At 58.8% G+C, this 26,699-nt stretch overlaps 1 protein-coding gene across 1 annotated transcript; it reads left to right on the forward strand.

Annotated features, from left to right (window-relative positions):
• KCTD5 (potassium channel tetramerization domain containing 5) lies at window positions 1-26,589 on the forward strand. Its single transcript, XM_002826012.6, has 6 exons — window positions 1-319; window positions 13,440-13,548; window positions 15,396-15,487; window positions 17,309-17,404; window positions 19,886-20,011; window positions 24,834-26,589. The coding sequence occupies exons 1-6, from the start codon at window positions 68-70 to the stop codon at window positions 24,861-24,863; spliced, it is 705 nt and encodes a 234-aa protein (XP_002826058.4). The 5' UTR covers window positions 1-67; the 3' UTR covers window positions 24,864-26,589.
• Window positions 26,590-26,699: the final 110 nt, after the last annotated feature.

Raw genomic sequence — 26,699 nt, forward strand, 5'->3', positions numbered from 1 at the left:
GCAGAGGAGGCTATTAAAAGCCGGACGCTTCCGGTGGAACGGAGCTGTGGCGGGGCTTGCTGGGATCATGGCGGAGAATCACTGCGAGCTCCTGCCGCCGGCCCGGGGCGGCCTCGGGGCGGGGCTGGGGGGCGGCCTGTGCCGCCGCTGCAGCGCCGGACTCGGCGCTCTGGCCCAGCGCCCCGGCAGCGTGTCCAAGTGGGTCCGACTCAACGTCGGCGGCACCTACTTCCTCACCACTCGGCAGACGCTGTGCCGGGACCCGAAATCGTTCCTGTACCGCTTGTGCCAGGCCGACCCCGATCTGGACTCAGACAAGGTGAGGGCCTCGCGGGCCAGCCCGGAGGGTCCTGGCCATCCCGGCCTGCGGCTGCTGCACACGGCCTGCTTCGTGCGGAGGAGACTTCAGCGGGAGCGGGCGACTCTCCTCGGGCTTCGAGCCCCGTGCTCCCTTGTCGCCAGCTCGTCCCCAGCTTGCCCCGATCCCCTACCCTGGGAGGGGAGGGTGAGGATGGCGCCCTGGCATCCACTGCTTTTGAGGATCCTGAGTCGCTTCACCTTGGGGTGTCTCTTCTTCGCCCTCTTTGCGCTTTGGTGGAGGAGGCTTCCCAGACCCCGGACTTTGCTGTGATTCTACTTTCTTTTTCTCACTAGGTTCTTTTGCCCAGGGTGTGTGAACGCCTTCTCTACTCTGTCCCAGGGTAGTTGCTGGCTCTGGAAACAGAACCCTTGGCGTTGGTCTGTCCTTTCACATTCTGGACGTTTGAATTAAGGCTGACGTGGGGGTTGATATGGGCGGCCCTTTTTTTCCCCGGTGACTTGCATTTAGAGAGTTGGCGCTCCATCCTTTCCATCCACAGCACGCAGCACCCACTCAGCACCTCTTAGAAGATGCGTCCGTAGTATATAGTATGATTTTTCGAAGGGGATTTTGCTCATATTAAGGGTTGCTTTAGGGATGTCCAGGAAGGGCCAGGTAAGGAATCTTTCAATCTGCTTTCTAATTGGCTTAGTTTTCCCACTGTCTGCCTAAAAGGACAGGAATTTCCAGGTTTGCAGCTTGTCTTTCATCAGGCGAAATGCTCATGCTGTTGGGCAGATGGTAATAGAAACCTTTTATTACCGTTATTTATCAAGAGTTGCAGAGCCGAGGAACAGTGTCTTGGGAGTTGTGCAGGATTGAAAGTCACAAAAAAGCCTGTTTGAAGAAGTTGTTACCTATATTTATTGAAGGCAGTTCACAAGCCGTATACTAACTTTGCTGGGTCTTTCAGTTGAGCTTACATGATTGCACTTGGCTTTGTGCCTTGGCAGCCAACATTTGCCATGCATGAGGCTTCCCAGAAAGGTTCGGATCCCTCTTCAAGTTTGAGAAGCCTGACTGAGACCATTCTCAGCATGGCATGACCCTGATCAGGAAATGAGAACCTGGAGTTACTGCTAAGGCAGCCTTGTGGGCGGAAATGAGGGTTTGAGATGCCAACACTCCTGTGCCTCCCCACAACTACCAACCGTTTCCATTGCTCATTTGACCAAGCCCTCTACTCAGAGGATTGACCTCCCAGGAAATGACAGTCATCTCCAGGATAGAAATAGGCGTTTGTTAGCTGTGATTTTCCTTTTATAAGTGTGGGTGTATGTTTTACTGTTTGGTTTTTCTTTTTAAATAACAGGGCTTAGTGGTCACTCCCTTGCCTTTCTACTCAAGCATTCCTGTTTTGTATGTGAAATTAGAGTTTAAATTGCTCTTGTCCATTGGGTTCTTCGAGGCAATGGCTGTCTATTCAGCACTGGAGCACTTGATTCGCAGTTGATGAACTTTAGCACAGTTAAGGTGGTTGATCCCTTTACTTTACTGTTCCTTAAGACTTTGTTAAAAGTTATGGGCCGGGCGCGGTGGCTCACGCCTGTAATCCCAACACTTTGGGAGGCCCAGGCAGGTGGATCTCGTTCGAAACCAACCGGGCCAATATGGTGATGCCCGGTCTCTACTAAAAATACAAAAAGGTCGGGCGCGGTGGCTCACGTCTGTAATCCCAGCACTTTGGGAGGCCGAGGCGGGCAGATCACGAGGTCAGGAGATCGAGACCATCCTGGCTAACACGATGAAACCCCGTCTCTACTAAAAATACAAAAAATGAGCCGGGCGCGGTAGCGGGCGCCTGTAGTCCCAGCTACTAGGTAGTCTGAGGCAGGAGAATGGCGTGAGCCTGGGAGGAGGAGCTTGCAGTGAGCCGAGTTAGCGCCACTGCAGTCCGGCCTGGGCGAAAGAGCGAGACTCCGTCTCAAAAAAAAAAAAAATTAGCCAGGCGTGGTGGCACGTGCCTGTAGTCCCAGCTACTCTGGAGGCTGAGGCAGAAGAATCGCTTGAACCCAGGAGGTGGAGTCAAGATCAGGCCACTGCACTCTAGCTTAGATGACAGAGCAAGACTCTGTCTCAAAAAAAAAAAAATGCTTTACTGTAGGAATCAATTCTTTGGGCGAGGGCTAATTAATCTTTCTGAATATATCTGTGTTATACTTGCTCTTTTCATCATCATCCATTTAACCAGGTTTAATTTCCAAATGGTAAAACTCAAATTCAGAACATGAAGGTAAAGTAGCAGATACAGTCTCTGCCTCATACAATAATTGGAGTACGGGCTGGGCATGGTGGCTCATGCCTGTAATCCCAGCACTTTGGGAGGCCGAGGTGGATGAATCACCTGAGGTCAGGAGTTTGAGAGCAGCCTGGCCAACATGGCAAAACCCCGTCTCTACTAAAAATACAAAAAAATTAGGTGAGCATGGTGGCGTGTGCCTGTACTCCCAGCTACTCGGGAGGCTGAGGCAGGAGAATCACTTGAACCGAGAGGCAGAGGTTACAGTGAGCTGAGGTTGCGCCACTGCACTCCAGCATGGGCGACAGAGTGAGACTCTGTCTCAAAAAAAAAAAAAAGAAAAAAGAAAAGGGAACAATAATTGGAGTAAATAAGGTTAGTTTTAGTGACAGATAATTTGCCAAAAGTGTAGTGCTAATTCATATTAGTCACGTTACTAGAGTGTTTTTCAGTGTTTTTCATCAAATGAGGAAATGTGTAAAATGCTTCGTCTTAGTTTTGTCTCCAGTGGCTCTGATGAAAGAATGTCCCAGGAGATTCCTCCTAATTAAATGCTGAGTGAGGAATCTGAGGAGGAGGGGAAGGGGTGTCAGGAGTGGGAGGCCATTAATTACACGTTGGAAGACAAACAGGATGTTGATTCACCTGTAAAGATCTCCAAGGCCTGACCTCAGAGTTGAGATTAATGAAAGAATATTCCTCGAGTTGGACTTAAGCATGGATCTGGTGGAAGAGTCCCTGTCTGGATTATTAGACTAGTGTGGAGTGAGCACCTGGGCTTGCAGAGTCTGGGGGTCTGGAGAGGAGTTGGGTGGGAGATTTAAGGGGGAGGAGTTCCCAAGAAACCATAGAAGCTTTGGGTGCCTGAGAGATTGGGAGAGAACCCTGCTAAAGCATCCTATCCGGTAGGGAGGGGAGCTCTTAACAGACGGGTTGTTAGTGAGGGTGGTGAAAGCCACGCACATCAAGGGGCTGGCTTGATTGCCCTCTGGCCCCACATCTAAGCTTCTGGGCTGTGACTGCCCCCAACCAAGTCCTCAGAGCCCAGCTTGGGACCCACCACCCGCCATACTCCGTGCTCCCAAGCCCTTACTCTGCTGTCCCAAGGGCCCACTGCTGCCACAAAGTTCTCTTTCTAGACAGCCGGGTGTGAATTCTCACTTCCTCCTGGGACTTCCTCCAGCAGGACTGCGGCTGTGTTGTGCATTTCAGCATCTGCTCATCTGCTGTTCTGTCATTTTTCTCTTCCATGGTATCTTCAAGGGCAGGCCAGGTGGAATACGGCTTCCCAAAGACTCAATTCATTTTGGTTAGGTCTCTTGCATTGCATGGTCCCTGGCCCGTAGGCATTGTTGAAAACAAAGTCGAGTTTGTTGTTTCCAGCTAAAGCAGTCCCTGCTTTAGTGTGGAGATACTTCAGGAGTTAAAAGGAAACAGGAAATACTACTGCTTTATGGTTGGAAACCACTCAGATGGAGGAGGTTTTGGGGAGGCTTCGGTTCCTGCAGCTGAGGCGGCCTTGGAGAAAACTGCACGTGAACTTTTGCCCTTTGAATAGGGCTGTTGTCCCGGCTTGAGGGTTGCAGATGTGGTGGCATCAGATGGGTCTTTGAGGGGTGGGGCAGTCAGGGTGCCTCTAACAGTGTACTTGGTGTTGGCAATTATGAAAGGAATTGTTCAGACAGGACTCAGTGATGGGGTGTGGGTTAGAGTACCATCTTTGAAGCCGCTTGGCAAGAGAAGTGGCGATCATGTCTAGTGGAGATGGCAGATGACGTTCTGTGTAGCCAGCACTGGAGAGAGCTGCGGCGGCCTCCATTTGAGGCCATTAGTGGGTGTCCGCGATGCTGATGGACTTTGTTTCACGCTTCAGTTGAGGATATGGCTCTGAGCATGTTCTTCGCTCTGACCACGAGTCATCTTCTATTCTGGACATCTGCGATGGTCCCCACTGTGCTGGGGGCTCCCCGCTCCTTCCCCACTGCAGCAGGTGCTAGTCCTCAGCAAACCTGTGCTCACCTCTTTATCGGGTGCCTCACTTGAAGCCCTTTAGACCTTAGGCCACGAGTCAGTGCCATAAATTCCTGAGAAAAGGACTCGCCTCTGGTGATGAAGTGGAACGTTTCTGATGGGTTCAGTCCTAGCTAGGAAGAATGAAAGAAAACAGTTTTGAGCCTTTCTGAGAAGAGCTTGTTTCGGGGCACCTGACACGGTCCCGCGGTCTTCGGCATTCTCGCCTCCAGACTTCTGCGGGTGGCTGGGAGGAAATGCTGTCGCTGCAGGGCGGTTCCTCTTTCTGGCCCTGCAGATGCAGCCTTCAGTGGCTGTCGTCCAGCAGGGCAGTGACTAGTCTTGGTTTAGAGCAGGAGTCAGAAAACTGGTCCACCCGCCTGTTTTTGCAAGTAAAGTTTTACGGGAATACAGAGATGCCCATTTGCTTACGGATTGTGTGTGGCCATTTTTGCTCTGAAAGGTCATGGAGTGAGGTCTAAAGCCTCGCCAGGGCCGTGGCCGTGATGGGGGTGCCTGCTGCCTGGTCTCTCCCCAGCCCTGTCGTTAACCACTGGGCATCCCAGAGACTCCTTTTCAGACACTCGTAGGTACTTTCGTTCTTTTAGCAGGCCCCCCCTCCACGCCCCAGGTCAGCAGTCCCCAGGCGTGGTCTTTAAAGCCTGGGGAAGAACCTGCCTGCCTGGCGCCATGAGAGGGGTTCTTGTAGCGAAGGTGCCAGCAAGCCATCTCTCCCAGGACGTGCTTGTTCTCCCTGGGCGTCAACTCGGCAGTTCTCCCTGGACTGCAGAACATCTAGAGCATTCTGGCCTGGGGTTGGTGTGACGGAGCATCTTCCTTGGAGTCGGGGAGCCTGGGTTGGACTCTGCCCACCCCGGGCCTGCCTTGTGACTTGGGGTGATTTTGTGCCCCTGTGAGCTGTAGTTTCTTCCTCTGTAAATTCCTTACTTTACTGTGATGTCCTCCCCTGAAGATGACAAATGTGGTGCCCCCGCCCCGTGCCTGGTGCCAGGTCAGTGCAGTCAGGAGAGGCTGTGCCTGGCGGTCTTCATTTCATGTTTGTACTTGGTTTTTATTTTAAAATATATATTTATTTATTTATTTATTTGAGACGGAGTCTCTCTCTGTCCCCCAGGCTGGAGTGCGATGGGGTGATCTCGGCTCACTGCAACCCCTGCCTCCTGGGTTCAAGCATTTCTCCTGCCCCAGCCTCCCAAGTAGCTGGGATTACAGGCACGAGCCACCATGTCTGGCTGATTTTTGTATAGTCAGTAGAGAAGGGGTTTTGCCATGTTGGCCAGGCTGGTCTCGAACTCCTGACCTCAGGTCATCCGCCCTCCTTGGCCTCCCAAAGTGCTGGAATTACAGGTGTGAGTGTACTTTGCTTTTAGAAAGTGTATGCCAAGAACGCTTTTCCTCTCCCACAGCCGCACTTAATTTCTGTTAATGTCGACCTCTGGCCACACTCAGCTCTGTCAGCCTCGGGTGATGCACCAGAGGTCCCTGAAGGCAGCATGTATGGCCGGGAATGTCTCTCCCTGCCAGTCCCCCTGCTGCCACCCAGAGCTCTGGCTGACCCTAGCAGGACAGGCCCCCGCAGAGTGGGTCTCCACCTCTGGGCACTGGACCCTGCACTGTGGGGAGGGCAGGGCTTCCTGGGCAGCCCCTGAGTTTTCTTGCAAGAAACCTGAGACCCCTGCTCCTGAGAGGGCTCCAGTTCCTGCCGAGCAGAGCAGGACTCTGCAGTGACCTCGGCTTGGCAAGACCCCCCGTGGTTCACCTGAAGCATGTTTCTTCCCTGAGAAGCCGCAGGACCTCGTGTGAGGGGCCAGGTCGTGAGTCCACACACGTCTGCTTCTCCCTAAGCTTTGAGTCATGTGTTGGGCACGGACCTCCCAAATTCCAGTTTCTATGCTGGGTGAGGCCGAGAAGCAATGGAAGGGAGGGGTGGTGGGGAGGCAGCAGGCCTGGCGACCAGGGCGCAGGGGCCCCACCCTGCTCTCCGAATCTGGGTACCTTGGACAAGCCTCCTTGGTCTCTGGCCTCAGTTTCCCCATTAGTAATTGGTGGCATCAAAGGCCTCTTGTGGGCCAAAGGTACAACACATCTGCATAAAACAAAACAGAAGAGAGAGTAGAGGTGAAGGTTTTGTGTGCGAAATTGAAACAGAGTCACTTGAAATGGATAATTTCAGAGTAAAAACTAAGTATTTCTAATTAGGTTGATTGCAGATGTTGGTGCACAGGAAATTCTATGCCTTCGTGTCGATTTCTGTGGGGCAATTTGACAGAGTTTATCTCCTAGATTGGCTCAGGGCACCGCACCCTCTTGATTTCGTTCCCCTCTGGTGGCACGTGTCTTCGAGCACTGGGAATGACTGAGAGCCGCAGGGCCGACCCTCTGTGCGGAGCTTCGGGAGAGGCGGGCAGCAGCAGGGTTATGTTGAGTTCAGAATCTGGTGTGAGAGCCTGGCAGTCTCCACCCTCATTCCTCACTGCCGTTTTCTTTTCTTTTCTTTTTTTTTTTTTTTTTTTGAGATAGCCTCACTGTATCACCCAGGCTGGAGTGTAATGCACAATTTCGGCTCACTGCAACGGGGCTCTCAGGTTCAAGTGATTCTCCTGCCTCAGCCTCCCTAGTAGCTGGGATTACAGGTGCCCTCCACCATGCCTGGCTAATTTTTGTATTTTTAGTAGAGACAGGGTTTCGCCATGTTGGTCAGGCTGGTGTTGAACTCCTCACCTCAGGTAATCCGCCTGCCTTGGCCTCCCAAAGTGCTGGGATTACAGGTGTAAGCCACCGTGCCCAGCCCTTCACTGCCATTTTCAAGGCTGCTGGTTGCATTAGGGACATGTCCCTGAGAGGCTGGGGAACCCCCACGTTGCCCCCGGTGCTTTGCTGGGTGACAGCATGGATGGCGGAGAGCTGCAGCCGGAGTGTGGTGAGATGAGCAGAGCGGCCAGTCTTGTTACCACACTTCTCTGAGTGCTGCTCTCCTGACCAGATGTCCATCTGCAGCTGCCCTGTGGACTTGGGGAGTGGGCGAGCAGTCAGCTCTGTCTGCGGAGTCTTCCTCCGTCTCCCAGGGCTGTGTGGGCCCTGGCTTGGCGCTGCCTCCTGTGTGCTCCCGTGGCCAGGGTCACCCTCTCCTCTGTGGTTTGGAAACTATCCTGCCCGGCCTACGGCCCGTGGCTCCGGCTGAAGGCTGGGACCTCTGGAGATGGGTGGCTCAGCCCAGCCTGCTGGGCCCACTCAATGCCAGCTTGGGCCCGGCCACAATTAGGTCAGATGCCAATTCAGTGAGACGCGGGGAAGATGAGGGAAATGACTTGTCAATAAAACAGTCTTAATTACGGCTGTTTTAGAAAAAAAACCACCACGAACCTTTCTGAGAATCAAGTGCAGCCTGGGCTGGTTGTGTAAGCCGTGGAACGCACGGGAAAGCCAGGAAGAAGAGCACCCCTACGTCCGGCCCATAGCATCTCGCTGGCTTCCTGGCCGCCTCTCCTCATCCCAGTCTTAGAGGCGTAACCGGGCCGGGGCATCTTTCCTTCCTCGTGTGTTGTGGGCTTGGGCAGGCACTGTTGATGGCCTTATGGGCAGCACACAGTCCCTGCCTAGGTTGGCCCAGACGCTGTTCTAAACCACCCTGAGGTGACCTTGCTGCCTTTGTCTCTGTGAGCCTCGGAGTATATCCTGAATTTTGTATGATTTTATGTTTCCCATTTTCCCATGTTCCATATTTTTTTTTGTTTCTGCATCAGGGTGGAGGCTACTGAGCCATATCCCCAACACCAGCAGTGAGCTGCCGAGGCCCTCGCGCCTGGGCTGGGCACTATCTGGGCCTGGGCTGGCGCCACGAGTAGCCCCCGCACACACTAGGCCAATCTGGAGCACGTGGGCTCACCTGAGCTGGGAGCACCAAGACCCTGCCTACATGCGTGGAAGCGAGTCAGGCCACAGCGAGACCCGAACCCTGGTGGGATTTGGGGGTCCTGGTTTAAGACCCTGGCACTTCCTATGGATGTGGAAATCTCCCATTGAAAGCCTTCAAAGAGCGCAGTGGTGAGAGCAGCACCTCCACACGCCACTGCCTCCCCGCCCTGGCGCGGATGTCCCTGACCTTCCGCTCTGCCCAGACAGGGCCTGTTTCTCAAGGAAACCCACCAGTTAGAAGGAACCCACGGGAAGAAACGGCAGGAGAGCTGTGAGGCCAGCCACAGAGGAGCAAGTTTTGGAATTTCCCACCAAGGGTTCAGCCTATTGCTCACCCTTCAGCCTCTGGTGCCCCACGGCTCAACTGTGTTCTAGGGCCACACAGGGCTCTGCAGTGTCACTCTGGGAGAGGGCTGTGGGGGCAGCTGCAGGCCTGGCGTGCCAAGTCCACGGAGCCTGGGTAGGTCCTGCATGGGCCCAGAGGTCGTGGGGCTCAGAGAATTGAACCACGTGGGAGGACTGTAGTGTGGCAGGGGCCCCATATGAAGCCCGCTGTCCTGAAGGCACCGGGGCGGGCGGGGGTGTGGAGCAGCTGGCAGGTTCCAGAACGGCAGGTTCTTGGTAGACGCAGCTGGGGTTCTCTCTGCTCCTCTGCCCTGCAGCCTTGGCTCCCAGCGAGGTTGGCAACAAGCATCTGGACTCCTGGGTCTTCCAGGGGCTGCTCCTTTCAAGTCTCTTCCTAACTGGATGCAGGTGGGGTCCCCCGCGGTGCCTCAGCCTCCCCTTCCTTTGATGGCTGGGTATTTTGCACCCAGGCTGCTGGCCCCTGAGCACAGGGATAGGCTGGAGCCACAGGCTGCAGGGAACGCGCATCAGGAAGGTTCCTGGGGCTTGCGGTTCCCACACAGGTGCGTCCGGGGGCTTCCTGGTCCCTCTGTGGGGAGCCTGAGCCCCAGGGACTGAGACGAGCTGGGTAGAGCCCAGCCACTGTGGCCAGAGCTCTCACTGCCAGCAGGGTCTCTCTTCAGGCACCCTGAAAAGGTGCCATGGCTCCAGCTGGTAAACTTGGCCTTGCAAAGCTCCATGTCCCCATGTCTGGATGTGCCCAGCCCTGCTGATACGGTATCTTTAGGGTGTCGCTTTTCTGGCCAGAAACCTCTGGCTGGCAGCACCTTTGTCCAAGTTCTTGTTCTGCGTCCAGGAAGAATGAGGTAGCAGACAAGTGGAGGGTGAGGATGACGAAGAGAAGCTTTACCAAGTGTTAGGACAGTGCAGAGGAGACTGCGGGGGCAGCTCCTCTCTGTAGGCAGGTCGGCTCATTCAATTTGCAGCTCTCAGCAGAGAGGAGGCCCCGGACTGGCTGGCTGCTCTCCACGAGCAGGTCCCCATTGATTTCCCAGCTCTCAGCAGAGAGGGTAGCTTCTCTCTGCAGCTGTTCTTCCAGTTGCCAATTGTCTCTGTCCTCTTTGTCCTCTGCCCTGCTCTGGCTGAGCCCAGGGCTCTTACGGACCCAGCGGGAAGGAAGTCCATGCTAATTGGTTCATGGGCAGGCCTGGAAAACGCACCACAAGTCCCCACTCTGGTCCCCGGGACTGGCAGCTGGGCCCCAGCCTATGCCCTCCGTGGCCTGAAGGTGAGGCCTTACTGGGGACCTGCCCCCTTCTGCCCAGGAATCTATCTGCCTCCTGCTGCCGTACATGGCGGCGCCTGGGCTCGGCCCCAACTTTGCTCCAAGATCGGAGCAGGCACCAACAATAGGAATAAGCCAGGCAGTGAGAGCAGGCACTTCTGAGCCTGCAAGGGCCTGGCAGAGGGGCCTTTCTGGGCCCCCAAGAGTGCAGGGATGCCTGAGGCTGTGGTTTGGGCAGCTGCAGTTGTGGGCCTGCCTGCTCCACGGAGCGGGAAGCCCGGGTCTACAGCCATAGTTTGGGTGGGGCGAACCCCAGGGCCGCAGCCCCAGGCAGCCCCATGCAGATCCTCCTCCCGAGGCCCAGGAACCTGACACCTTCAGTGGGGTGGGTGTGATGGCTGTGCTACTGGCTGGGTCCTCAAAGCTGGTGCCACTCTCACTACCCACCCCAGGCCCCCGAAGCACAGCCCCAGCTCTGCATCGGGGCCCCTCTCTACCCAACCATGCTGCTCTCCTGCCATGCTGAGGGCAGTGGGCTGTGGTGTGGGGAGTGGAGTCTCTTCGCCTCCTCCCTGTTCCCTCCCTGCAGCAGCAGGTATCATGTGATGGCAGCAGCCACACCAGTTGGCCTGTTGCTGGCATCACCGCACTGGGCCGGGTGTGGCCAGACTGAGGTCAGGGGTTCCTTCAAAGCATCAGCCACAAAAGCTGCCTCGTAAAGGGGGTGTTTAATGGAAAAGCCACCCCCGCCCAGTGGTAGGAGTGGCCAAGAGACGGCAGCGGCCTACCCCTGCCTGCCCATCTTGAGGCCCAGCCCAGTGCCAGCACGCTCAGTGCCCTGCCGGCTCCTTGGACCTGTCTGTGTTCCTCTGTCCTGCTGTGCAGTTTCTGCCGATGGCCGTCCCCACCCCGCCCTCCGTCCCTCCTGCCTTCGTCCTTCCAGTTGCGGGGCTGCGGCTGCCTCATGTGTCTGGGGGCGCCCAGCACACTTCCTTCTCCTCTTGCACTGGCCCAGGGCCCGAGAAGTGCATGGTGGGTTGTCCTGGCCTAGAGATCACGGCTCAGTGCCCAGGTCCTGCCACAGGTTGGGTGCCCTGGCACTCATGGCGGCCTCGAGCTACATGCTGGTCTCCCCCACCTTTTGCTCATAAAGAAACTGAGGCTTGGGGTGGCCTGGCCGTGAGCCTGCAATCTGACCACTGAGGCTAGGCCTGTAGGCCTCCATGGCTGAAAGGGGTCTCTCTGGGGTTGTCCTGGGTAGAGGTGAGCCTCTGCCCTGTCTGATCTTTCCTGACCTCCTGCCAGCGGTCTGTCGAGGTAGCAGTGAGCCATGAATAATTCCTGAGCTGAGTGGTGTGTGGATGTCACGCGGCCAGCATTCTTTCTGTATGGGGGTGGGTCAGGGAGGAACCCTGGACTTGGGTGGCAGCACTGGCCGCCTTGCCAGACTTGGTCCCCTTTGTGGGAAATGGTGTCCATTTTTTACCAGTTGTGCAGGACCGCCCAGCGTCCTCTTCCCGGGAGCTGGCCCTATGGCCCTGGCCCTTGCTTGAGAGCTGTGGAGTCTGGAGGGTTGGGGAAAGGCAGGGGCAAGCCCAGGAGGCAGGGCCAGTGGGGTGGGCAGCTCTGGCTGGAGTGTTCTGGGGGAGGGTGGGGAAGGAGGATGGGGTCAGGTCTGTGTGGAGTTGGGGTCACCCTAAGGAGGAGTAGGGGGGCCACTGAGGCTCCGGGTCCAGCGCCCCCGTGCCCGGAGCCCTAATTGATTTTATCTCGGCCACAAAACTCTGTTTAGTCCCTGTGATCTAAGAGCAGGTTGTTGCAGGTTTGCAGTGGTGGACTTTGGGAAAATCTCTTGAGACCACTAGGTCTTAGCACCCAAATGGCAGAATTTGTCCATGGATGAAAATAGGGTCCTAGCGTGGCCCCGTGCTTTGTGGTGGAGACACCTTCGGCCTCCCCGTATCTCCGAGCCTGGCATTCCCGTGGCCAGCACCTGCCCGTGGCCCCACAGGAGCCACCATCTGGTGAGGGGGCTGCTCCCGCTCCGAATGGGGTGTGGGGTTGCTTCTCTCTCCAGTGCTTGGCCCTGGGCCTTGCCGTGAAGACTGCCGGTGTTTCTCAACGGAGGCCTCAGCTCCCCGCCCTCCAGGGCGCCCGCAGGCACCAGCCCCTGTGGGAGTGGCTCGCAGGTGGGAGCAGGACCCTTGCAGGCATGTGAGGGGAGACAGGAGCTGCCCCAGCAGAGCCACACCGAAGGTCTGAGTCTGTGTGGAAGACAGGCCGAGCCGGCTTCACAGTCCCCCCATCAGATGTGTAGCCGACAGGACAGAAACTGCCTCTTCCGTCTCCCCCATGGGGGCTGCCTGGGGCGCCTGAGCGCCCGTCCTGTGCTCACAGCCGGGCCACTGGGCCTCTTGTGCTTTGTGGAAGGGGCTGCAAGGTGTGATGTGTGGGGCACCCCGGGCCTCAGAGGGCATCTGCCCACATTGAAGTGACCGTGGTAGCAGCAGGGGCAGTGCCTCTCAGGCGTCCCTCCACCCAGGTGCGTGGAGACACCTTCCGAGGGGTCTGTTTTGTAAACATCTCGGCCTCCGTGAGCACTGAGCCGGGGCGAGGGCTCTGTGTGGTGAGTGATGATCTCGGGGAAAGCCCCGGATGCTGTTGACTGCAGGTCACCCAACAGCGAGGCCTCCCTCGCTGCTGGCTCCGGGCCTGTTGGGCAGCCGCCCCTGCTGAAAGGTGCTCTCTCCACCCCTGGCAGGAAGCCCCTGTCACCCGGACCCCGCATTCCTGCGTGTAGGCTGGGGAGGACCTGGGCACAAGGAGGGCAGGCCCAGGCTGGTGGCCATCAGGGGTGTCCTTCAGAGGCTGAGCCCTAGGCCCCTGCCCTGCCCGCGAGGGCATCCCAGGGAGAGGATCTAGGTGAGGTTTTCGTGTGTGTTTTCCTAGAGGTCTTGCAGTTGTGAGGACAGAGGTCCAGGGCACAGTGGCCTCACCTTGGAGTACACAGAGCCAGGCTGTCTCCATACGGAGAGACTTAAACTCACTTAGACCTGGGGTGGTGGCTGGTCAGGGTTAGGCTGTAGGCGGGAGGACGTGGCCACACCGTCAGGGGTTTCCTGAGATGCCGCAGGCTCAGGTCTGTTGGGGAGAGGCCTGGGTAACCTGGTGCCTCTGAAGCCTCCTGAGGTGGCCGGACCTTGGTGGACCTGCAGGAACCTTCGGCTTCTCACGGAGGACTCACCGTGCTCTGCTCTCTTTAGGATGAAACGGGCGCCTATTTAATCGACAGAGACCCCACCTACTTTGGGCCCGTGCTGAACTACCTGAGACATGGCAAGCTGGTGATTAACAAAGACCTCGCGGAGGAAGGTAAGCCGAGTTTTGAGGACAGGTGCCTTAGTTTTGGGGGCAAGGGCCCGACAGAGGTGCCAAGGGCCCCACTTAAGACACAGATGCCTGCAGCCTGGGGCCCCAGGGAGGAGCAGGCCCTGTACTCTGAAGCTGGGGCTGACGTTCTGGTGCTGAGGCCACGGGCAGCAGCGCAGCTGCCGGACAGGGAGGCCTGGGGACCCTGTGGGTGTGGGGGTCCTCCCTGGCTGCAGCTTCTTGGAGGGCTCCCTCTGTCCAGGCTCCGGCTGGTGACACAAGAGGTGTGAGGGGCTCCTCCCTGCTGTGACTGAGGTGGTCTGAGCGGGTGTGTGAGGCACGTGCCCGGTGATGCCCACGGTGTGCCTCAGGGCCCTGGTTCCCTGGCCTGCTCTCCCTCAAGGACAGCCCAAGGGTGGTGAGTGTCTCTGTGCCATCACCTGGGCTGTGCCTGCTGCTGCCAGCTGCCGTGTTCCATCCTGAGTGGTCGTGGTGCAGGGACGGCGCCCACACGCGTTGGGCCCAGGCTGGCCTGCCTGTGTGCTGCAGTGCTGGCTTGGCTCAGAACAGCCCGAGGCCTCGCCGTGAAGGCTGAGGGTTTCTGGGCACCTGCGTGCGGGCGTGGCCCTGCTCCCCCGGGTCCGTGTCTGTGCATCGGTCTGCACTGGGCAGCATCTGACTCCGTTTTTGTTGTGGGCCTGTGGGCCTCGGCATCTGCCTGCCTCCTCCGAGTTCACACAGGGCGTGGAGTGATGGGGGCTGTGGCCCAGCCCTGCCCCTGCTCTGAGGTTGCGAGCCATGCTGCCCACTCCTGTCTCTTTGGCAGGGAATGTCTTTCACATGTGCTGTCTCTGGTCGCTTGGGCAGCCGCTTGTGTTCTAGGCTTCGCTTTATCTCAGTCTGCCCCTAGTGGGATTGGCTCAGAAACGAGGGCTAGACACAGACCAAGGCCCTGCCCGCCCGGGTTCGCCGGTCTGCCTCTAACCCGCCCCTGACGCAGCCACTCACGCCCTCGGTGCTGGAGAAGGGGGCTGTGCGGGACCCATGCGGGGCCGGGAAGCCTGTGACTCTGAGGCCCTCGTCTCCTCGTCTCTATCCTGCGTGGCCCTGTCCCATGTAGGTGGCTGGGTGTTGTCCTGAGCTGCCATGTCGTATATGTGGGTTCCTCTGGGGTCCTGGAGGAATGAAGACCACCCATGAGGAAGCCCTGAGGCAGGACCTGTGGAATCTGCTCTTAAGTCTCTTAAGGGAGGTTTGCAGTCCCTAAATGCGGCACATTACGGATGGCAGTCTTTGGGAAGAGCTGGAAGTGACCCTCTCAGCCAGCCACAGTCTTCCCTTTGAATGGGGTCAACTGAGGTGCCAGGTGACTGAGACATACGCACAAGGCCACAGGCCTGAGCCCCACACAGCACCCCATCCAGTGGCCTGGCCATGAGCAGGTTCCCAGCAGGAAGCATCAGCCTCCAGGCTTGGAGGGAAAATGCCAGATCCGACACCCAGCATGCCACGGCCTCGGCGTAGACATGTGCTGAGCTGCATGTAACCAGCGGCTCCATACGTGGCGGGTAACTGGAGGTCACTCGAGGTTGCTTGGGGTGACCTAAGCTGGAGATGATCAGTCCACGCATCGGCCCTCTCACCACGGCCCCTCCACCCATAATCCTGGGAGCCCTGCTGGGCTGACGCGTCTGCAGGAAGCCTGTTAGGTCAGGGCCTGAGCAGCTCCCGCTGGGCCGAGCCATGGGCCCTCATTGCAGGGGCAGGGGCAAGGGTAGGGGTGGCTGTAAAGCATGGATTCTTTGGTTTAGTTTGGTCTGGTAAAGACAATTTATTTTTCCTTATTCCAGGAGTGTTGGAGGAAGCAGAATTTTACAATATCACCTCATTAATAAAACTTGTAAAGGACAAAATTAGAGAACGAGACAGCAAAACATCGCAGGTGAGACAAATGACTGAGGCTGGAAGCTTGTACGGCTGGTGTGAAGGAAGGGATCCCCTTTACTCCCCCAACCGGCTGCCTCCCAAATGAGTCCTGCGGTCTGGGGCTCTCCTACCCCGAGACCCTTGTCCTCTGTCAACGCCCCAGTGCCTGCCAGCTCCATTTACCAGGGTCTCCCCAGGGTCCCTTGAAGGATCCATTCATCCTGCCCGGCCCAGACTCTGGGAGCCCCCAAAGGATGGCTCCGAGGAAGCTGAGCATGGGAGACGTGTGTAGGGAAGGAGGGCCCCATGAGGGCCAGTCGGGGAGACCCTGAGGTGGATGGCATCTGGTAGGGAGCAGAGGGTGCCAAGGGCCTGCAGCCAGCATGGCTGGAGGGAGACAGCAGATGGGTCGTGTGGGTCTGCGCAGGCGTCAGAAGGACCTTGGTTTTATTCGGAAGAGGGGCGGATTGCCACAGACATATCCTCTCACAGCTGGCGCAGCCCTTCTGCAGCCCAGGGAGCCCAGGTTGTTGGTGGACTCTGCCCAGTACCTCCTGTGGAGGGGCCACTGCTGGGCCTTGGGCATTAGTCCTGTCCCTGAGAGCTAAGCCCGCCCCCACCCCAGCTCAGCTCCCTTGGAAAGGCACCAGGAGTGGGGCGTGTGCTGCACTGTGGCTGCGGCTGCCATCAGAAGTCTCGGTCCACTTAGAACCCTGGGCCCTGTGCAGAGGCTCCTAGCCTGGCCGCTCAGGGTCGCTGGCCACCTAGCAACTTGCCCAGTCCCCCGTCCTGCTGGAGCTCCCTTGGTGCCACTGAGGGATCTGGAGGGGCTCCTTGTCTGTGGGGTGGGAGCTGTGTCCCGCGCCCCAGGTCACCTTGTCCAGTCTGCTTTTTTCCCTGTTGTGTGATGGGGCTGTGTGGGCACTCCCTGCCTCAGTCTACCTACCCGTATGACGCAGGTGGGCGGGAAATGGTGCAGGTGGGAGAGTCTGCGGTCCAGCCTTGCTGTGGCACAGTAGCATCTCACTGTCTCGCAGGATAAAGCAACTCGGGCATGTGACCTCGAGGCCACTGTGTGCCTTTGTCACTCATGCATCCGTGGCATGAGTCACCACCTTAAGGTCAAGGACCCAGGACCTCTGAACCCCTTCTCACTGCTATGTTTCCGTCCAGCCCCGTCTGCAGCCGGAGTTGTCCGTAATGACTGTCTGGGATGTGGTGCCACCCCGCCCACTGGGGAGCAGCTCCATGCAGGCGGGCAGCCCTGGTGGCTCACCATCATTCCCAGGACCACAGCTGCCTGGAGGGGTACAGCAAGTGTGCCAGGCAGGTGGGGGATTAGGAGGTGGATGGAGTTTTGGGAAGCTGCTCAGCCTTCGGGAGGCCCAAGTCCAGGCTGCCGTGCAAGTTCAAGAGCCTTTTTCTGGTAGCTGGGAGCGAGCTTTGTCGGCCACTGGCTCTCAGGACCCTGCTTGCCAGAGCCTTTCCCGACCAATGAATTCAGGGCTGCATGGTTGCTGCGTGCGGAGCAGAAATGGACGCTCTCGTGTCGTCATGTCGAGCCACAGGTGCTCTTGGGATTTCAGGAACATGACTCATTTTATTTTGGAACTTAGAAATAGAAATATTTTTGGAGGCGAACGAGGAAGCAGAAAACAGCAGCTGTTCGGGCCGCGTGTTTTGCTTTTGTGGATGTGCTCAGGGTTGCTTTCGGCCTCGTGCCCTGCGCTGAGAACTGGAGAGTGGACCTCAGCTTCCCTGGGTTGCCTGGACTGGGGCCACAGGCAGCAGTGGGACACGGGTGGCCCGCCCTAACCTGTGCCCATTGTTCTTGCAGGTGCCTGTGAAGCATGTGTACCGTGTGCTGCAGTGCCAGGAGGAGGAGCTCACGCAAATGGTGTCCACCATGTCCGATGGCTGGAAGTTCGAGCAGGTGAGGGGCCCTGGCCAGGCTGGTGGCAGCCATGCTGCAGCTGAACTTGTACTCACAATGGCTCAGGGCTCAGTGCTCCTGGAAATGCAGACTTTGCTGCTGGCGTCTTCCTGCAGTTCTGGGGGTGCTCACGGCAGCGACCTGCGCCCTGTTTCCACTGGAGGAGCCGTGGGAGTTCGGTTGGGGTGGGCAGAGGTGTCTCAGGCTCTGCCCCGCACGTTCCCCTCCTCCCTGGCCTGCCTCTTCTTCCCAGCGCTGTACTTTCTTCGCATCACCTGGCACCTCTGTGTGAGGGAGGGGATTGGCGTCCCCAGAGCCTCCTGGCCAGCCCACTATCCAGCGCAACCCCCGTCCCCCAAAGCTCACTCCATTGGAGCATATGGAGGCCCTGACGCCCTTCCCAGGCTGCCTCCCTTTCCCGCCCATGCTGGAAGGTGCTGCCAGGCCCCCGTTGCCTTCTCTCTGGTTTTGCCAAGCTGCGGCGGGTGGGGTCTGATGAGTCTGTGCAGGGCATGCCTTCTTCAGCAGCTTCCACGGGAGCCACCTGAGTGCCACATGGGCCACTGTGCCGTGGCATTGTGGCTTGTCATCGGGGACCTCAGGACACGTGAGGCATGGCCTCTGACCGGGGGGCCCTTGCCCACGACCCTGGCTGCCACTGTTCCTGGTGTTAGGCAGACACTGAGGGTGGGGACAGTGACCTCGCCTAGCCCTCCCTGTCCTGAGAGTTTCCTCTGTCACTTGCTTCTGTCTGGGGCAGGTTCTATCCATTGCCCAGTGCCCCTGCCAGGCTGTGGGAGTGACAGGCTCAGCCAGTGTCCCTCTGAATGAAAGCTACCTTTTCCTTTGAGTCTTTCAAAATAATAGATCACATTGTAGGGTACTCGGAGCCCCCCCACCCCTTAAAATGTCACTAAAAACATTTGCGTCCCACTGTCCACCCTGGACCCCTAGGCCGGGGGCCGGGGTGACTCTGGGTCTCTGTGCTGACAGGGCTGCTGACCAGCTGCTTGGGCCCTGCCCTGCACTGGCGGCTGCCTCTTCCTCCTGCCCTGACCCCATCAGAATCGTGCCAGAGCCTCCCACGGGAACAGAAATCTTTGCTGCTGGGCGAGCCCCACCTCCCAGTTGTGCCTTGGTGGGGCTGGGGCCCTGGGAAGCCGTGTCAGCAGCTCGGGGTCCTTGAACAGGGCTGTCCCCATGTGGCACCTGTGCTCTTCTGCCACCGTCTTGTGACTTCTGGCTGGGAGGGAGCAATGTCTCCTGCCCGTGGTGGGCACCTGCCTCCCAGGACAGCTTCAGGTCTTCACCCTTAGCGCTTCTGGGTAGATTCCAAACCCATTGCAAAGAACGGGTGTCCTCCCCCTTCCTTGATTATGACCTGCTTGGCACACTTCATCCCTTGGGGACCCCTTCTCCCAGTTCATGTAGGGAAACCGCTGGGCTGACCAGCTGCCCCAGCTGTGGGGTGGGACCCTGCGGGGTGCTGGGAGGTGGCCAGACCGGACCCAGGGTCCCCAGTGGTCAGCAGGGGATTGCAAGCAAGGCTTGGAAGTGGCTGGTGTGCCTGTGAGGACACAGGGGCTCCGGTGGGCACGGCCGTGAGTGCTCCCAGGGGTACCCTTAGCTGCTTGGGCCTACGCCAGCACCCCTGTGGCCGCCTCAGTGGGCTGGGTCCACTGCTGCCCACTGGGTCAGCTGCCACCTGCACAGGAACAGCAGGTAGCTGCGGGCTGCTCTCCCAGCTGTTGGTCCAACTGTGCAGGTCTTAGGGAGGCCAAAGTGTGAGCGTCGTCCAGCTGCTTTTTGGCTTGGTCATTTGCTGCTGGCATGCTTATTGTGATTTGCGTATTGCCTTTTAATTTTCCCTTTAAAAGCACAGAAGTGCCTGGTGTCCCAGGGTAGCCAGCCATGGGCCAGATGCCTGGCCAGAGAGACAGGTTGGCCCTGGACCTGCATTGGCCTGGCCTGCCTGGTGACCCGGAGGGAGGCAGGTTGGAGTGGCCTAAGGGTGTGCCCAGCAGGCCGCAGCAGACCCGCCCTGGCCGAACTCCTGGACAGCACAGCTCCTTCAGCGGCTTTCGGTCCAGTCAGCTGGTCCCAGGCTCTTCCCTCCAGGTTTTCAGAGCCGCCCTCCACTCGCCTCCCGCTGCCCCCCTCCCTCCGCCCCAGCTCAGGGACCTTTCTGTGCTCCCTCCCCCGGGGGCAGCGGCCCCTTTTGGCCCAGCTGGAAGCGCCAAGGAAAGCTCAGGGTCCTCATAGAGGACGAGCTCGCCCCGTGCCATGCCACGGCGTGGGGTGCCGCCCCGTGTGCTCGTGCAGGTGTTCCGGGGATTTGTTTTCCATCCATTTCCTCAAGCGTCGGCAGTCTTTGCTGTGGCTTTCGCGGTGGCAGGCGCGTCCTGAGCCTGGGCATGTCAGCCTGGCTGGGTCTCTCTCAGGCTTCACTGGGCTGCATCTCAGGCTATGTCTCCCTTGCAGCTGGTCAGCATCGGCTCCTCTTACAACTATGGGAACGAAGACCAAGCCGAGTTCCTCTGTGTGGTGTCCAAGGAGCTGCACAACACCCCGTACGGTACGGCCAGCGAGCCCAGCGAGAAGGCCAAGGTGAGTGCTGGGATGGCCCTGGCCTGGGCCAGGCTTGGGTGGGGAAGGCTCTTGCCCTCTCAGAGCTTCCTCCTTTTCTGTCATTCTCATCAAGCCCCCGGTGTCCGCCCCTGGTGGCCTTGCTGACTTCTCGGACACACGGTCTCCCGTGGGACAGGTTCTCTCGACACAGGCTCCCAGTAAGCCCCTGCGGTCTCCCAGCCTGCACGCAGAGCTGCTCCTGGAAGGGGCCCCGGGCCTGCTGCAGGGGCCATGCTCTTAGAAATGCCACTGAGGGCTGTGTCTCAGGGGACCCAGGGTCCTCTGTTCCCAGGGCCCAGCCTCTGCTGTGTGAGTGAGGACTTGGGACACTGAGGCCTGGCTGTCACAGGGGTCTGGACCACCCCTGAGTGCAGGGACGTAGGGGTCCAGTTGTCATGGTGGGGGTCTGGGCCATCCCTGAATGCAGGGGTGGGCACCCTGGCTCAACAACTGCGCGGGCCTCATCTTTGTCGAGAGGAGGGTGTCCTGAAGGCCCTGGGATTCTCAGGCTGCACAGAGTGGGCCCTGTGTGGCATCCAGCCTGGCAGCACCGGCGCAGACTCCGCAGGGGCTCAGGCCCTTCTGTTTTCTGTGGGGCAGGCAGCTGGGGTGAAATGCAGGGACCCGTGCCTCGTTTGCTTTCAGGCTGGCCCTGTGGCCCTGCCCACAGGTGACCCATTCTCATGGCATTTCCTCTGAGCACGTTCTTAAGGTTGAGGCTCCAAGATGGACAAATGCGTCCATCCAAGCAGAATCTGACCTTGGCCTGGGCCAGCTCCACCTGGCAGGACTCCTGGACCTCAGAGCCAGGTGGTGGCTGGAGAGCCCTTGGCTGGGGTCTGCGTGGGTCTGGGAGAGCCTGGGTGGTGGGGCGGGCTCTGTGGGGAGCCAGCCTGGGGTGAAGGCTCGGGGCATTGGCAAAGGGTGTTGAGTGGGTGCCATGAGAGGCCAGAACCGGAAGGCTTTTAACTGGTGGCGTTGAACCAGGGACACCTGGGCAACCGCAGACTCTTGGCTGGGGGCCTCTGGCTGGCCACCAGCAGCCCAGGACTGTCCCCGTGAGCCTCTCCGAGTAGCCCTTTGGAGGTATGCCATTGGGAACAGAGGGCTGGGGCCACCAAGCATGTCTCTCGGAGGCCTGCGGCCCAGTCACGGCAGCCTTTCCACCTCAGGTGACTGTCCTGGCCAGAGCCTCCCTCGCTGGCCACCTGTTGTGCTCTTGCTGTGGGCAGACGCCAGTCCTGCTCCACTGCTGTTCCTCGAGGCCGGGGCAGTGTAGGCTGGGGCAGGCCCTGGTGTGGGACAGCCGGGGTGGAAGCTGGGGTTCCACCGCCAGGCTCGGAGATGTTCTTCCATTTGAGTCTCGGATCTAGGAGGCGACCCCTGGCTCCCTGAGAGCCCCAGCTCAGTCACAAGGAGGCACTTCTCTTCCTCTTGGAGCAATCGTAGGGCTCTTTTCTAAATGGTTTTATTTTTAGAAGTTTTTTATTTCTGAGCTGAGTTTTTATAACCAAGCTCCCCTGGGCTCCTATCCCTCAGGTGGCTTGGCAGCTGCAGAAAGGACACGCTCTGTACTGTGAGGAAGCTCCAGGCATGACCCCAAATCCCTTTGTGGTTGAGAATGTGGCCCTATTTCATTTTCCAAAAATACCTGCTCTGAAGTGGGGCAGCTATGGCGGCTTCTTGATGGGAGCGGTGTCAGCAGTGCCCCAGGAGGCAGAGCTTAGGCCAGGGCCTCAGGAGGCTGTGGGGGATTGCGGAGGCCAGAGCTGGAGGACCGTGATGGGGGCACCCCAGGGTGGCTGGGCTGCGCAGGGCCGCATAGGCTGTGGGCCCTCGTCCCTGGTGTCCCTGCAGCATGTGTGGCCGGGCGCTGCTGGGCAGCTGTCCCCCACTTCAGTCAGCGGCGGCGGGAGAGCCTGGGTGGTGGGGCGGGAGGGGTTGCACCTGTTGCAAGTGAAGGCGGGCCACACATGAGCACACCTGCTTCCCACGCCAGCCCCTCAAGAACTTGTTAGAAGGACTCGCAGAGCTTACCGAGAGCACTTAGACTCGGGGCCGTCGTTTATTCCCAAGGAACAGAGACAGACAGGTTCAGATCAGCAAGGGCGGGCGCCTGGGCAGAGGCCAGGGTCTCCCAGTGCCTGGGTGGCTGAGGAGGGGGTTCCTTGGTGTTGCTGGGGCTCCATTCCATAGCCACGCCCAATGAGTGGATTCACCGCCTGCCCCCGTGGCTGATCCCAGTCTTACCTCCTGTGACCCAGGGCCCCCCCCTTTCTCCCGCAGCAGTGGGGCCAATGCAGTGGGGTCCACAGAGCCCAGGTGGCAGAGGCCCTCCTATCAGGCCAAGATCTGCAGGCTAGCGCCGCCTGCCAGGAGTAGGGCCGGAGGCCAGGCACCTCTGGACAGGGTTCAGCCCCTCAGCACGTGGTGGGACGGGACCAGCCCCGGATTGCGAGATGCAGCCGCCTCACACAGGGAAGTCTGCACCTCTGAGATATGGCAGAGCCCCTGAGCCTGTGTGTCCCCTCATGGCGTGGCGTCACTGAAACACCAGGCGTGGGGTTTGGGCCCGGGGCACCCGCCCACCCGCACTGTCCTGACAGCCTGTCTTCTCCCCCACTGCACGCTGTACGCCGCCAGAGTGACGACGAGGACCAGGGGCACCCAGGGAGTGGCTCAGATGAAGTGTGAATGTCATGGTGAGCTCCATGGCCTCCTTGACCCCGTGGCCCCAGCTGACCCTTGCCACAGACCCTCCCTGTGTGTCTGTCCCTGCCTGTAGTTGACGAGAGCCGTCCACACTCCACGCCGGCTGTAGATCCGCAGTAGCACTGTCTTGGGGGTGGGGCTGTTGCTGTGGGGCAGACGCCCAGGGGCAGTGTTGGGGCGTTTGTTGGGATGACTGGAGGGTGCCTGTGCCAGGCCAGGCTGTGGACATCAGTGGTCGTGAACACAAGAGCCCCTCCTGGGGGCTGGGCAGGGAGTGCCACTCCTGCTGCCAGCCCTAGTGTGTGACCTTCCTGTCTGGCTCAGGCCACAGGCTCAGGGCCAAGGGGTCAGGACCAGTGCAGCAGACAGCAGACCCCGATCTCAGCTGCCAAATCCCGCGGCATCCCTGATGCGCTCAAGCCTCCCAGGCCAGCCGTGTCCTGCAAGCCCCTCAGCCACCCAGGCCTGCCTGCCTGTGGGGGTGCCTGGCCATGGGGTACAGCCTCAGGGGCCCCCTGGTTGGTGTCTGCAGTTGGACCTTCCTGTGGAAGATGGCCTAGGGAGAGAGTGTGTCCAGAAAACATGGGTCTCACCCCAGGCTCTGTCTAGAGTAGCCAGTGCTGCCCCCGGCCTTGGGAGGGTGAAGGACAGCACTTTGGCTGCCGGTCTCCAGGGGGTCTCCTGCCCTCATCAGGAGGGAGCTGTTGGGGCTCCCAGATGCTCGGATGCCACACTGCTCCCGGCCTGTCCGCTGTGCTACTTAGTTTTACATAGGGCTGGTGGGGGCTTGGGGGCTGCACTGTCTCCCCAAGTCAACTCCAGACATCCCAGTAAACTTGGGAATCACCCTGGCCCAGGGAGGGACGTGCTGCCCCTGGCACAGTGGGATGGGCTCCTCTGAGGCACTGGAGAGTGAGTGGGAGCCTCCAGCTGGAAGTGGTCCAGGGCACTGAGCCTCGGGGGCACCTGCCTGGGAACGGCAGAGCTGTTGGGGGGTGGAGTATTGGAGTCAGGCTGAGCAGCTCAGGGGACGTGGCCTCCAGGAGCCTTCGGAACAAGCCTGGGGTGGCATACACCTCTCACCACTGCCGTCTCTCCGGTCAGTGCAGCATGGCAGTGACCTCTGGGAGGCTGTGCCCGGCGAGGGCGTGGGCGTTGCTGCCCCACCTGGTGTTTTGCAGCCCTCACGTGACGCATGGAGACAGCTGTTGTGGGCCACGCACAGTGAGGCTGGCTGGCTCCGAAGCTCCCTGCTCGGGAGCGTGGGGTGATTTCCCCTCCACCTGGTCTCTGGGGCTGCCATGGCTCGTTTTGGGAGTTCACCTCAGCAGCATTGGCCAGCGCCTGAGCCTGTCCTCCGGGGAGCCCAGGCCGACTTGGGGGTGGCCTCAGGGGGTTCCTGGACGCTGGTGAGGGAAGTGGCAAGGGTACCTTGAGGAAGAGTTTTGAGGAGGTTGGAGGGTGGGGAGGGCAGGGGGCCGAGCGGCCGTGGGCTCTGCAGGGCTGACGTGGTCCAGATGAGGAGGGGATCCCCGCAGTGTGATCTGCACTTGGGGTAGGGCCCTCTGAGGGCTGGTGGTTGTTCCATGGGGCAGTCGGGAGGGGCCGGCACGTGAGGTGGGCTGGCCAGGCTGAGGTGCAGGGCCGAGGGCTTGGGTGACGGGCATCTCCAGGAGGATCCAGGCATCGGGGTGGGGGTGGGGGCTGCAGCGGGCATGGAGGAACAGAAGGAGAGACTTAATTGGGGAGCGGGGACTGCTGAGGGACCCACGGGCCAAGTTGCACTTCATGTCTGAGGCCCAGGACTGAGTGGGCTGAGAAGCCCAAGAGTCAGCACCTTTGGGTGGGTCTGGGAGGGGCTGCCATGCACAGTGAGCGCTCCCTGTGTGGGGCCTGGAGATGTGCCAGCCACCCCGGTGAAGGTCCTGGGCCTGCCAGCTGAGTCCCCAAGACCCTGGCCAGTGCCGCTGGGTTCCCGGGGCTCCCCGAGCTGACCCCAGGCCTGTGGGCTCTATTCTCTGGAGCAGGCACCTGATCAGGGCCACCTCCTCAGCCCAAGTCCTCATTTTATGCATTTGGTGTTTTTCAGATTTTGCAAGAACGAGGCTCAAGGATGTGAGGGACACAGTATTGACAGCTGAAGAAATGATTTACGTTTTCCCGGGATGTAATGAACTGCCATGTCCAGGAAGCTTGGCTGTGAGAAGAAACCTGCTTTTGATCATTTTTCTAGAGATCTGGGTGTGAATCCTTTTTTGCCTCTGAGGTGGGTGGTGAGAGACGGGCCCAGCTGTCCAAGGCCAGACGTCCCCAAGTGAGGGGAGCGCGGCGGCCGGGTGGGCGCTGCCTCTTGGGGGGGCCTCGCTCTGTTTTTTCCAAGTGCCACATGGGACTGAGGCAGACACTCCCAGTCAGCCCGCTCAATCCTGAAGATAGTGTGAAGGAAGCGTTCTTGGTGCTACACACAGTCTGGAAAAGCAGCCTGGGCTTCACTGGCAGGAAGCGGCCGCAGCCGCGTCGGTGTCCAGCAAGCACGTCGTGGCCTCTGGTCCAACCGCCAGGCCCTAGTCTCGGTCAGGGAGTCTGCTCTGCCTCCCAGGCGGGATCGCTGGTTTCTCTCGACCTCGCAGAGCTCCTGACAAAGGCGGCTTCTACGTCGTCACTACTTCCTGGCACCATTCCGAGGCCGGGCCTTCTTCTGACACAGGCTCCAACCCCACCTGACCAAGCCCAGGACAGTCAAGACTTCTCAATTTGTATTTTCCAGGCGAGAGAACTTTGTACCCCTTTTCTGTGTGGATAGACTCCCCAGTGTTTATACTCTGGAAATGCCCACAGGGCTTGCTGCGTGGAGACTGATCTGTTCCACCCATTAGCGCGAGGTAGCAGTGTCGCCTCGCCACTCCCACTGCAGGCTCACGGGGAGCTGGCATCTGTCAGTGCCTTGTCACGCCTGGCATAGAGGTTGGGCTGGAGGCCTGTCCACTGGCTTCTGGAGCTAAAGGTCTGGGTCACGGTGAAAATTGGAGATGTTTACAGAGCATCACAAATGCCTCTCTCTCGCCGCTCTCTCATTTTCTTTGTATAACTATGCAGCCTTCCCTCTCTTTCTGGGATGTTTGGGACTTCACTCGACCTGCACGGGCTCTGCCCAACATGCTGTGGGAACTGCTGGGATTCCTTTAGAAACCGCTGCCCGCATGCTTTGAAAACAGACCTTTCTCAGCTGGCTGTGGGGACCTGTCAGAGTCTGGGGACTTGGCGTGCAGGGCAGGCTCCAAGCGCTTTGCTTCCGGAACTCCGGCTTCCCAAGGGGCACTGTGCAGACTGACCACCAGCCTCCCGCCTGCAGGTCAGAGGCTCTGACACTGTCTGGTTTCCAATGCTTCTGGAGACTTCCTGCCTAGGCCTCATCCTCTTCTTTGCCAGTCACCTGATCAACCAGTTCTCCAGCATTAGGACTTACCTCCTTCTTTTTGTAAGGTCTCTTGTATGTTGTTAAATGTTTGGCTTAAACAATTTATAAAAGCCTTTCTAGAAGGCAGACTTAGCCACGGCCGACCCTGTCCTCCCCAGCAGAGCCTGGGAGGAAGGCGGCCGCTGGGGCTCCTGGGCATCCTCTCTGGGGAGCTGCTGGCCGCTTAGCGTTGTTTGATTTTTGACCTTGACATAGTAGATAGGCTTGTGGTTTTTTTAATTTAAAGATATTAAGACTTAATTCACTAAAATTTATTCTAAGGGGATATTTATACTTTTATACTTTTTTAGGTATCGTATTTTATCAGCTTACAGTTTAATGCCTAAGTTTCCCCTGGAAATAGCAAATAAAATTGTGTATTTATGAATGAGCGTGGTAGCTGTTTATGGTCTTAAGATGCAGGGGAATGCCACCGCAGGTCGCTTGGACCAAGGTGCTGCCCCTCCAAGCCGCCCAGCCCCACTGGCCACGGTGGCT

Source organism: Pongo abelii, chromosome 18 (assembly GCF_028885655.2).
Source record: "Pongo abelii isolate AG06213 chromosome 18, NHGRI_mPonAbe1-v2.0_pri, whole genome shotgun sequence".
Lineage (NCBI taxonomy): Eukaryota > Metazoa > Chordata > Mammalia > Primates > Hominidae > Pongo > Pongo abelii.

Bases quoted from the DNA above. Each gene is read 5' to 3' on its own strand.
- KCTD5 (XM_002826012.6), top strand. From the start codon at position 68: ATGGCGGAGAATCACTGCGAGCTCCTGCCGCCGGCCCGGGGCGGCCTC. The intron at 320-13,439 runs GTGAGGGCCTCG...TGCTCTCTTTAG, and splicing joins CCGATCTGGACTCAGACAAG to GATGAAACGGGCGCCTATTT. The intron at 20,012-24,833 runs GTGAGTGCTGGG...GGTGTTTTTCAG, and splicing joins AGCCCAGCGAGAAGGCCAAG to ATTTTGCAAGAACGAGGCTC.